Source organism: Protopterus annectens, chromosome 3.part0 (assembly GCF_019279795.1).
Source record: "Protopterus annectens isolate FY-2018-M chromosome 3.part0, PAN1.0, whole genome shotgun sequence".
NCBI lineage: Eukaryota > Metazoa > Chordata > Ceratodontiformes > Protopteridae > Protopterus > Protopterus annectens.
This window is the reverse complement of record NC_056731.1, coordinates 776,610,382-776,623,245: the sequence shown is the minus strand read 5'-3', so window position 1 is coordinate 776,623,245 and position 12,864 is coordinate 776,610,382. Positions and strand designations below refer to the sequence as shown.

At 43.0% G+C, this 12,864-nt stretch overlaps 1 protein-coding gene across 2 annotated transcripts in view; it reads left to right on the top strand.

Moving 5' to 3' along the window:
• Positions 1-12,864, top strand: part of SDHA (succinate dehydrogenase complex flavoprotein subunit A) — an 803,000-nt gene that overhangs the window by 51,682 nt on the left and 738,454 nt on the right. Inside the window, exon 2 of one of the 2 annotated variants that reach the window (XM_044065115.1) lies at positions 8,915-9,004. In XM_044065115.1, coding sequence (XP_043921050.1) covers positions 8,915-9,004 — 90 coding nt within the window. The remainder of the gene's footprint in view (positions 1-8,914; positions 9,005-12,864) is intronic. The other variant, XM_044065116.1, reaches the window with a different exon arrangement.

Sequence of the window (12,864 nt, the reverse complement as noted above, 5' to 3'; positions counted from 1 at the left end):
TTTGCCTTTGATCCACAAAACCACATTGATCTATATCTATCTATTTTGGCATCACCTTTGCCATTCTTTTAGTCATAATAGACAAACACTTTTGTAGTCATTGTTTAAAATTGAAGTGGGTCTGTGTGAAGCTGGATCCGATGTCTTTACCGTCTTTAGGTATTACATACTCCACAGTTTTTGTCCAGGATGTTGGTGCCTCCTCTCCTTAAGATTCTGTTAACCTTCCAGATCTTTATCACTTTCCTGCCAAGCTTCCAAACTTCCTCTGAAATACAATATATTCCTGTAGACTTTCCTGCATAGTGGTGACAGTGCAACTCTTGAGACTTTTTAAGTAGGTAGAAAGTAGACTGTCCCTCAGATGGTTAGAAGAGACATACTGGAACTGCTACACCTTGATGTTGTCTATATCTTTGCCTATATCCTTGACTGACTACTTTACTAAGAGGACTCTCATCTAATTATAACTGGATTATTATTTCCATTTAAAACTTCTCTCACACACATACTGCAACTTTCTACTATTTTGTTCTCTCACTTCCCCACCCCCCAACTCCCCTCATGTGTTTGTCTTTTTTTCATCAGTTCAAACATACAGCAGTCTGGCAGCAAAAGAAATGCAATACATGATGTGAAATTGTTCGATCTCGCCGTTTGTTCCTACACACGGGTTTGGAGCCGATCCTCGGCTCCGAGTCGGCCGCTTCACAAGCTCTGCATCTAAGAGAAAGCTTGAGGCACAGTCTATATCCCATGATCCTCCTCTACCATCCCTCAGATCTAGTTTGCCGCTGCAGCTTTTCGCGTCGAGGAGAGCTCGGGCCAGTTAAAACTTTTGTATTTTTTGCAGTAGTTTTCAGTATTAGAGCTGTTTAAATTGTTTTTTTTTCTAGTTGATATTAATAGTGTTAGTGTGTGTTTTTTCCTCTTAGGAGTTTGCATATATATATATATATATATATATATATATATATATATATATAAAATCTTAGGGCTTAGGCCTATTTAGTCCTGTCAGGGCTCTGACAGCTATAGTAGTTGCTCTTTTATAAGCTTAGAGTTTTTTCTAATAATTAGCATTGTAGTATTGGTGTGCAGTGTTTTTCTATATATCCATACTAGTTATTCACAGTTAAATTAGTGTTTATATTGACTGTTGCTAAGATTACTTAACTTCTCTTATTATATAGCGTAGTGTATACCTAGACTAATTACTCATAGTTAAATTAGTGTTTATACTGTTGGTAAGCTAGCTTAACTTTGTTGGTAAAGTTTGTTCCCTGTTAGTCATGGCAGAAAAAGCTAAATCGGGGTTCAAAAGATGTCAGTGCGGACAGAAGATGTCCATTACTGACCATCATGCTTCCTGCATCTACTGTTTTGGCCCTCTCCACCTGCAGGAGGACTGCTCTATTTGTCATTCTTTCAGTGGAAGGGTCATGATGGAAAGGCGCAGGAAGCTAATAGAAAGGGGCTTACTAAAGCCTGACTTTCAAGAAGCCTTGGAGAAGGCTGATCAGGCGTCTTCAAAGGGGTCGAAGACTTCGAAGGTATTGGAGCCCAGGTCATCGGCTCAGAGTACCTCATCTAAGGTTCGGTCGCCGGCTCCACAGACCTCGGGGCCGAGCACCGAGCGATTATCTCTCATCGAGCCTCAGGTCTTGGTGTCTGAGGTGCCTCCTCCCTTGATCCTTCGGTCGGTGACATATTCGGCCCCTTCGACCCGTTCTTCCAGGCCGTTATCTGATACTGACGTGGATCGAGTGGTACAGAAGCTCATGGAGAATACGGCTCTATCCAAACTATTTGCGGTTTCATCCCAGTTGGTTTAGAAACTGGAAGCCCTCCCTGTATCTCCAGCAGATCCTCCTTCGAGACCTTTCGAGTCTTCAGAGCTGGGAGAAGAGGAACCAATGATTGTTGAACCCTCAGTACCGAAGCCTACTTTTGTGCGATTGGCGCCACTGACCTCGACTCCCTCAGAGCCCATCGAGGAGTCGCGGAGCCGATGGTCTCTCCTTGGTTCCGGGGCAGAGAGTCGAACCGAACTTTCGGTTCCGACTCTTCCCCTCTGAGCCTCGGCACAGATTAGTTTGGCTCCATCCTCGGGGTCGGAACCCGTGGTCCCGGTCTCGGGGAAACTACCATGCTCTTCGGATCTGGTGGAATCCTCGGCCCGAGGCTCCAGTGCCTTCGACGTCATGAGGAAGGTTTTGTCTGAAAAGACATTCACTTCATCGGAATCGTCTTCTCCTTCCCCCAAAGGACCGCGTTCTGTTTCTGTACCTGCGATCCCTCCCAAGCGTAGAGACCCAATGCCTCAGCCAGCCCCAGAGGGTGTTCCCTGTTCCTTGGAAGCTTCACCAGATGCCCCCTCTGATGAAGTCCCGAGGAAGAAATTGTGCAAGAGGAGGCACATTGATTCTCCGCAAGAATCATTGACATCGGACACCGATTTGGATGAGTCAGAGGGGTCCCCACTGTCCCCCTCTGAGGATGTCTCGTTTGCTGACATCCTGGAGATCTTGAAACAGAGAGGTGATTGGCAGACCCTTGCCCCCACTGAGGACGAATCAGTGTTGCTGAAGGCATTTGGGACTCAACCTTCTACCTCCTGGGTGACCCCGCCCTTCGATGAGCTAATGGACCTAATAGCTCGAAGGGCGTGGGAGACTCCCGATACAGTGGAACCAGTCTCTAGGAGGCTGAATAAATATATTACTGCCCCCCCCCCCCCCAAGACAAAACTTTTATCTGACTAAAGGAGTCCCAGTGGATGCTGTGGTGGTAGCGGCAGCCACGAAGAAGGAAATGTCTGAGTCCTCTTCCTCTGTTCATCCTCCTAACAAGGATTCCAGGACTATGGACAGGTATGAGAAGCGCATTTTCAGTTCGGCGACTTTTTCCATGCGTTCGCTGAACTACCTCATGCATTTTACGCGACTTCAGAGCGATCTCATTAAGGAGTTGGGAGATGCTCTCCAGGGTAACACAGATGCTGCTGCTGTCTCCAAAAAGGTAACAGCACAGCTTAACACCCTCACTTCAATAGTAAACTCGTCCATGAGGCTCATCTCGTATGTGGCCGAGGATTCGAGTAGGGCTGCAGCTTCAGCGATTGCTCTACGGAGGCAATCCTGGATGCGCCTTTGCTCCTTTGCGGAAGCCTTCAAGTCTTCCTTTACCAATGCCCCCTTTGATGGTGCCACCCTGTTTGGTCCCAAAGTGAAGGAGACTCTCACTCGGTGTGAGCAAGAAGGTAAGACCCTGTTTGCCGTAGGGGTCCGTTTTTCTGCCCCGACCAGACCGTACCCCAAAGGGCAAAGAGGCGGAAAAATGTGGTTCCGAAAGACTCTGGGATCTTTCCAGTCCACACAGAGTGACGCCTCCTCCAGAGGCAGAGGAGGAGGCAGGAAAGGAAGACGCCGCCCAGGCGCCAGAGGGGGTCCGCAGAACCAGGGTGACAGGGATAGTGTCTCTGGGAAGCCCTTCCAGCACTCCTGAGGGGAGGCCCGACTGTCATACTCTGGAGGCAGTCGGGAGTCGCTTAGCTTTATACCCAGAGGCCTGGCTAAATCTTACTACGGATTCCTGGGTAAAAAGCGTAGTAACCAGAGGATACAACATCCCATTTATAGCCATGCCCCCCGAACAAAAGATGTTCCACCCAATCTGCGAGATCAAGCAGCCATAGAAATAAGAAAGCTGCTCGAAAAGAGTCATCCAACCAGTCCCGGCGGACCAGATAGGATCCGGAACTTACTCAAGGTTCTTTTTAGTTCCAAAGAAAACAGGGGACTGGAGGCCGATTTTGGACCTCGGCAAACTCAATACCTTCGTAAGGAAGGAAAAATTCCGGATGGTCACGCTACAGTCGAGCCTTCCTTTCCTGCAGAAGGACGATTGGATGTGCTCTATAGATCTCAGGGACGCTTACTTCCACATCAAAATGGCCAAAGCATCCAGGGATAATCTGCGCTTCCGGCGGGGAGCCCGTCATTTCCAATTTCGAGCTCTGCCCTTTGGTCTCACCTCAGCCCCCAGTGTGTTCACTAAATGCATGGCAGTAGTGGCGTCTCACCTGAGGCGGATAGGATTCTGGGTGTTTCCGTATCTGGACGACTGGCTCCTCACCTCCACCACCAAGCATCACCTTGTACTATCCAGGGAATGCACAATCAGCCTTTGTTCCCATTTAGGGATCTCAGTCAATTTCGAAAAATCTGCCTTATCGCCCTCACAGCATATCTCATTTATAGGGGCGGAGTTAGATACTACCACAACGCTGATCAAGCTTCCACAGACAAGAGTATCAGCCCTCAGAGACCAGGTCGCTATTCTTATTCGGAACAGAAAAGTTTCTGTGGCACAAGTGCTGAAAGTTCTAGGCATGATGTCAGCCACCCTGATTGTAGTTCCTCTGGGCAGGATGCACATGAGGATCCTCCAGTGGCTGCTCTTCGCACAGTGGTCGTTCCAACAGCTCCCTCTGTCACACCACATCTCGATCACGGAGTCTTGCAAGGGGATCTTCGATGGTGGCTAAACAGCCAGGATCTGACGATGGGTCGTCCGTTTGTACTACCCAACCCTACAGCCACAGTAACCACGGACGCTTCCCTGATGGGGTGGGGGGGGATTTTTACAGGGGAGAACAGTCCACGGAGAGTGGTCCAAAATAGAGTACAATCTGCATATTAATGTTCTGGAGTTGAGAGCGGTGTTCCTAGCGTTGTAACACTTTCATGAATCTCTACCTCTAGGAACAGTGGCAGTTCAGACGGACAATATGTCAGTGGTCTGGTACATAAACAAGCAAGGTAGAACCAGATCTTATCCATTATGCAGAGAGGCCCTGAGAATTTGGCAATGGGCTGCGTCCACAGGTCATTTTCTGATAGCAACGCACATCCTGGGGTCATCCAGTGTCATTGCAGACAGGTTGAGCAGAGCCATCCTGTTGCCTCACGAGTGGTTCCTGAACAGTCAAGTAGTGGAAAGGATTTTCCGCAGATGGGGCCAGCCTTGCTGCGATCTTTCTGCATCCCCCTTGGATGCCAAATGCAGAAGCTACTTTGCCCTTCTTCCCCCTCTGGGGTGTGCCCCCAGGGATGCACTGGTACACGATTGGCCCCCGGGTCTCCTGTATGCTTTTCCTCCTGTCCCTTTGATTCCCAAATTTTTACAGAAAGCCAGAAATCTGGAAAGGACGATCATACTCCTAGCACCATTCTGGCCTCGACAGATCTGGTTTCCCTTCCTTCGAGCCCACCTGATGGAGGAACCATGAATTCTGGACCCAGTGCCAGACTTATTGACTCACTCGTCGGGAGTTCCTCATCCATCCCTTCAGTCCCTCAAACTGACAGCTTGGCTGCTCCACTTCCCAATTTAGCCAGGTCGAAGTTTTTGTCTCCAACAGTACAACACATTCTAGTTTCTTCCCACAAACTTTCTACCAGAAAACTATACAAAAGCAAATGGAAACGTTTTGCTTGCCGAGCATCAGCGCAAGGGTTAGATCCCTTGGTGGCCCCGATGCACAAAATCCTGGAATTTTTATCTACACTGTTTCATGAAGGGGCCTCTACTTCTATGATAAGGGTGCAATTAGCGGCCATATCGAACTTCCATGTAGGTGAAGGGGGTTCTGCAGTTATGTCTCACAGGTTTTGTAGGGCTTTCATGAAGGGTACCTTTCACCTTCGGCCACCCATCCGCGAGCCGGTTTTTCCATGGAACTTGAATTTGATGTCGTCTCCGCTTATGCTACCACCATTTGAACCAGCTTTAACCTGCTCACTTAAGTGTTTGTCATGGAAGACCCTCTTCCTCATTGCTGTTACCTCAGCTCGTAGAATATCAGAGCTACAGGCATTGTCAGTCAGGCCACCGTACATGGTGTTTCACCCAGACAGAGTCTCCTTGCGTACAAGTCCGTCATTTCTCCTGAAGGTATGCTCTGTGCTTAACATTAACCAATCTATAGAACTTCCCACATTTTTCAAAAACCATTCAAATAAATTGGAATACATGCTGCACAAGTTGGATGTACATAGGCAACTGAGATTTTATCTAGACAGAACAAAGGATTACAGAAAATCGGATCAGTTGTTTGTTTCATTCGCAGATAATAAGAAGGGCATGGCAGTAACAAAACGGACATTATCCAAATGGCTTTCAGACTGCATAAATTTTGTGTGTTCAGCTTCAAAGCAACCACTTCCATTCAAGCCTAAGGCTCATTCTACTAGGGCAGTTTCTACTTCTTTAGCCCATGCCGCTCTTCTTCCGTTGGATACTATTTGTGCAGCGGCTATGTGGGCAAAACCTCATGCGTTTGTCACTCGCTACAAAGTAGGCAGGTCCTCCAAGGACAGGGCGTCCTTCAGTTCCACTGTACTCAGGAACGTTCTTCCATGAGTCACCCAGGGTAACGGAGCTAGGGACGCTACCCATGTGTAAGAACAAACGGCGAGATCGAACAATTTCACATAAAGAAGTTATGTTCTTACCATAACGTTCCATGTGAATTGTTCATCTCGCCTTTGTTTTTACATCCCCTCCCTCCTTCCCCCACCACGTTCTGGAAGAACGGGTACGACTAGAGCCTGGTTGGTATTCTCTAGGTTGCCTACTCTACCTATTCTTCAGTAAGTTGCATATTCGCTATATCCCTATCTGTGGTTGGCTCTAATATTGTTCATTCTCAAGTGTGTGATTGCGTGAGCGTTAGACGCAGTGGTTAGTAGTGCATTCTGGTTCTTGCAAACTAGATCTGAGGGATGGTAGAGGAGGATCATGGGATGTAGACTGCCTCGAGCTTTCTCTTAGATGCAGAGCTTGTGAAGTGGCCGACTTGGAGCCGAGGATCGGCTCCGAACCCGTGTAGAACAAAGGAGAGATAAACAATTCACATGGAACGTTATGGTAAGAACATAACTTCTTTTTTAATGCAAACGTCTGGTGTAAACCTCTTTTGTGTAAATTGCAAGACTATATATTAATATCTGAAAAAAAGTCCTGCTGTATCCTTTGTCCACAGGATACTCAGCTTATAAATGTTAGCTATAACTGTTCTTCGTATTTTAACTGCATATTCTTGAAAGCTTTTTTTTTTTTTTTTTTACTTGTATTAAATTTTTGAAATTGTCTGCAGACTTGTAAAATCAGAGAATATTAAATATCCTTCTGTATTATAGCTTTTGTGAAACTTTGTGGTAGCATGCTATATTAAAATAAGAGTTTGAGTGCCAGAAGTGTTCTGTCACACTGTTTAAATAAAAAAAAAAAAAATATATATATATATATTTTTTTTTTTTTTTTTCTTTCTTTTTCCAGTGCTGGTACTGCCCTGAATTTTATTTCTGTGTGAAGAAGAAAAGTTGGAACACCTAGGATTTTTTATCTCTTCCTGATTAATTGGTACAACAAAAAAAATGAAACAAGGTGTTTTTGTGTCACGTATGTTGCCTGCAGTTAAGGGCAGATCTTTGCCCTTCAAAATAATTGTCAGTTTATCTGCTTCTTTCCTAGAGACTCTGAACTTTTGCTACCTAAGTTTTATAACTTGTTACTCAGTGGTATGAAGGTAGTTAAGTAATAGAGAAATTCCAAAAAAGGTGGTGTAACTCTTATAACCCAGGTTGGTTGAATATGAGTAGCAGAAGAATGGGTATGGTTTAATAGAAACTAGGTTTTAAGGCAATGACAGATAGTATGCCCCCATATAGACTGCTGAAGTTGGGTTTAAGGCTGCCTGTGTAGCAGCGTGTGCAAAACTTTCTGAATATCACCCCCATTACCACTTGTGTGTTTACGCTTCCAATTCACAAGCCAGTTTCAGACTTTCATAGGAAGTACCAACTTTCAGAATACCATGGACGAAAGTAACTTATTTAAGGATACCCAAAACATTAAATGAGTCTCTAAAACTAACCAAGGAGATTGCCACCTCAAAATCTAAGGAAGCATTTGTGGATTCATTTTCTTAGCATGTTTTCTTTTTTTTTTTTTTTTTTCTTGGCTACTCTCTCAGAAGGAGACCATAATCGCATTTGGACAATTTTGTTTGGTAAGATTTGTTCTAACATCTGGGGCCTTGGGCAGTGAACTGTTACTTAGAGGTAATGCTTAAGAGCAGAACTCCATGTAAGTCATTTTTTTATCAGGAGTATTCACAGCCCCCCAAAACACAATCCATCTGTTGAGTAATGTAGTTCAGGTCGTAGAATTGTTTAACGTCTTTAAACTGTGCAAAGACATACGTAGCTGTTGCACTGGATGTCTCAGGTTTCAACAGTAGCGTAGCAATATCACAATATGTGTTACTTTATAAGATGTCTGTCAGTCTTGTCCAATACAAACGTACTGCATAAAGTAGCTGGTTAATTTTAGGATGGTGTTCATTTTTAGGATGGGTAAAGGCCATTAGGAATTATCTGAGAAACAAATCCATCTGTGTCTCTTAGAAGTTATAATACTTTTTTTATGACAAAAATCAATGTATATTCAACTCCCTACCCTTCTACGGATCACTGTGTTTCAAGCAGAGAAATGGTTAGTATTACTTTGAAGTAACACTGTAAAAATGTTGTACTTTGCTATAACCACATTTTGAAAGCTATTGGAATTAGCAGAACAAGGACTAGAAAAGATGCCCCCCCCCCCCCAAAAAAAAAAAATATATATATATATATATATATATATATATATATATATATATATAGAGTTTGTTGTATATATTCATACAGATGTTTACAACTGCTGCAGTAATCTATTAAGCATTAATATCTCTAGTGCCTTACATTCTGTCAGTACTTCATAGTTATTGCATTTATAGGTTCATGAATGCGAACATTAGTCTGCTTTTAAATTACATGAAGTAAGACGTATTCTTTTCATATTTCAGCAGCTGCCTGCAGTTTGCCAGGCCGGAACACGCAACTTCCACTTTACTTTGTATGGGAAAAAAGACCAGACTGCCAAAGTTTCAGACTCTGTGAGTACACTGCATGCCAATTCAAATACGTAAAATGACACAAGCAAATGGAAGTCACTTGTTTATTATTTGCTGACCAGATTAGACTCACTAGGTTAGTAGCTTCTTTTCAGGAGAGAGCTGAGGTGGTGTTTGTGTTTACTAGGAAAATTTGGCCAGGGTACTGGAGAAGTGCCCCTACTGTTTTCCGTAAGTCTGGTGGGATCTAGCTACCATCATCGTGGGCAGATGGGACCTCACTTTAATGTTTCATCACAAAGGCTGCACACTCAGGAGTGGTGCACTGCAGTGTCAACACTTGGAAAATTAACCAAGTCTCCTGCCGTCAGAATAGAAACCACAGCCTTATGATCTTGCAGTAGCAAAGGCAAGAGTGCTACCTGTTGTGCTGCTGATGCTGCTCAACTGTAACAAAGATTGAATGTTGGTCCAGAACTGTAACTCATGTAATGTTTCTATTTATTTTATTTTACATTTGTTTACATTTGTTTACAGGGAAAGTCCGACTGGACATGGGTCTTTTTTTCACCGGATGCCCGGAGAGAAAAGCTCCAATTTTACTTAAATCATAGAACAATATACAGTAATAATATGTCACAATACAGAAATAATCCAAAGGAATAGCAAGTAATACAAAAATAATCCAAAAGAATGCAATGCCATACAAAAGAGAGAGAAGGATTATTACACGAAGCAGTAATAGTAGTTTGCAACCAACAGTGTCATAGATTACACTTTCATGTACTGGAAAAATGTGATGTTATAATAATTAAATACTATTTAGATCTGTGATGTAAGCAAGCCAGTTGGGGATAAAGAAAATACAAGGTCATAGTTGGAAATGGAGAGCATGTATAAATCCATTGTACAGGAGAGAGAGTTTTGTTTGAATACAATACAGTAGCCAGTTTCAGTTTCAGAGGCATAGTGAAAGGCATTCATGAGGGGGTTGCTAGCTTCTGAGTAAGGGGATTCGGGCTGTCATGTAGGGTTACAGGGACAGAGCCAGGAATTTGAAAGATGTATTTTCAGTAGTGTTTTGAATTGTGGGATTGAGCTGTTTGAAATAAGAGAGATTGGTAGTTTCTAGATCATTAAAGCTTCACTTGTGGTTCCTTTACTGTAAACTTTAAAAAAACAATACATTACTGCTCTTGTTTGATAGGGTCATTGCAACTGTAAATTACAGCATTTAGTTTTATTCACCTTTGTCCCATTTTCTGTCCACTGTTACTCCATTATTCTCTGAAAAGAATTGGCACTAATGTCATGATTGCTTTGTTGCTGATGCATGTGGAACTTGAATGTGGATCCTGTGTTCCATGTTCTCTTCAGTTTTTAATTGTCATTTCTAACTTTTTTGTCCCTCAGTATAGCTGGTACAATTTTTGTCTTTGTAATATTTTTCTTCTGTTGCCTGCCAACTGTCAATAGTACCTCTGGTTGTAAAGGGACTGCAATGCAGGTGGCCATCTGCTGTATTTTTACTTTTTGCCTACCTTGCATCTCCGTCATAGGTAATGTGCACTTTGCGGAAGACAGGCTTACCGAGTGGGCTGAATACATAAGTGTATTGCCCGTGGCCACAGTGCTATTTAATGTTTGGCAAGTTCTTTATCCACCATGGTCCCGTGGTTCCTGTAATGCCTAGCCTCTGCCATGTATCAGCAGTGCTAATAAATCTGTGTCTTTCAGCCTCAGTGTAGGCAAGCTGCCATTAGTTGCTCACTTCCATTTCCTGTAGCTAGCTTCTTCAGGGCTTAAGCCACTAAATGAATTTTGATGGTTACAGCTTTTTCTCTTATGCGAAGAAGCTGCTAGTGTCTCTAGAATAACTCATAATTATGTAGAAGAGTCTGAGCAGTGTTCAAAGTTTAAACATTTCACAAAGTTAAGGTTTAGTGTTTTAAATTTTTATCCTTCTGAAAAATACCTTCATTTCCTTGAAAAACAAGCAACTGAAGTATATGAAAATAGGGAAGACAAAAGAAAAGTTGTGAAAGCAGAGAAGATGAAATGAATGATCCACAGATGAGTGGAATCTGCTAGAAGGAAGGAATCTTCGGCCTGAAATTATGAAGATAATCAGCCTTTGAAGTTGCATTTTCTGTGATAACTACCCAAAACTGGTATAATGTCTGCCATTAAAGGAGTCTTTGGATTCTCTTCCAACATTTGTAGGACTCCATGGCTTGTAACTGAACAGACTTCCATATAATGGATTTCAGTGCAGCTGTATTATGCAACATCACTGGATTGTAGTAAACTTTATTAGCTGTTTAAGTCTTTATGTATGAAACTAATCTCCCCAGTAGTGCTGCTGAAATACATGATAAAGCCTAGTCAATTACAGACCTTGAATTTGACTAAGGAAGTAAAAATAAATTATTCATATTATTAATTTGGAGAAGGGTCAACTACTACATTGGTTTTAAGTCTGCTTATAGCCCCCCTCCCCGAGACCTAGCATATCTGCCTCTACAAAGTTTTGTCTTAAGAGATACTGGCAAAAGAGTTGCAGAAAAAAGTAGCAAAGCTAATATTACTTCTAAAATACAGAATAACTTCTCTGGCAGCTTAAGGATCCCAAGTGGTAGAAATGCAAAGCAGACAGGAAACAAACCAGGAGTCCAACATCCAAACCACCTTTAATAGAAACACAAACAGAAAGCTTTCGAGACAATAACGCTTTCTCAATGTTTACACGAAGTAACTCAAGTAGACTCCTTGTATACAGATTGCCAGCCTATCACCATAGTCACATGACCCAGTTAAAAGCAGTATATAATTACATAGCCCTAAAACCTCCATAATATATATACACACACACAAAAAACACATGAAAAAAATATTAGATAAGAAGATCTTTATATTTCATGATAAGTCATGCTTAAACTTCAGCACAGGTTTTATACTAACAGTATTCTTCAACCCTGGTAAACTATCTGCCCTAAAATAAGTTATCCACTTATACACTGCCATTTCAATTCTATTAACTAAATCACTCCCACGTGGATGTTCATAAATTTTTTGTAAAATCCTAAACTTAAATTTATGTTGTACGCCGTTTGCTAATACATGTTTGCTAACTGTCTGAAACTTGAAATTGATGGTGTAATGAATGTTGTTAGTGCATATGCTCCACAAGTTGGATGTGCGATGGATGAGAAATAAAAATTTTGGAGTGAGTTGGATGAAGTGGTGATGAGGGGTACCCAAGGGTGAGAGACTAGTGATTGGAGCGGACCTCATTGGGCATGTTGGTGAAGTGAACAGAGGGGATGAGGAAGTGATGGGTAGGTATGGTGTTAAGGAGAGGAATGCAGAAGGTCAGATGATTGTGGATTTTGTGAAAAGGATGGACATGGCTGTGGTGAATACATATTTTAAGAAGAGGGAGGAGCATAGGGTGACGTATTTAAGAAGAGGGAGGAGCATAGGGTGACGTACAAGAGTGGGGGAAGATGCACACAGGTGGATTATTTCCTATGTAGGAAGGCCAGTCTGAAGGAGATTGGAAACTGTAAAGTGGTGACAGGGGAAAGTGTAGTTAAGCAGCATAGAATGGTGGTCTGTAGGATGACGTTGGTGATCAAGAAGAGGAGGAATGTGAAAGCAGTGCCAAGGATTAAATGGTGGAAGTTTAAAAAAGGGTGATTGTGAGGTGGAGTTCAGGGAAGAGTTAAGACAGGCACGAGTTAAGACAGGCACTGGGAGGCAGTCAAGAGTTAACGAATAGCTGGGTAACTACAACAGAGCTAGTAAGGGCGACTGCTAGAAAGGTGCTTGGTGTGACATCTGGACAGAGGAAGGAGGAAAAGAAGACCTGGTGGTGGAATGATGGAATGAGGAAGTAAGTA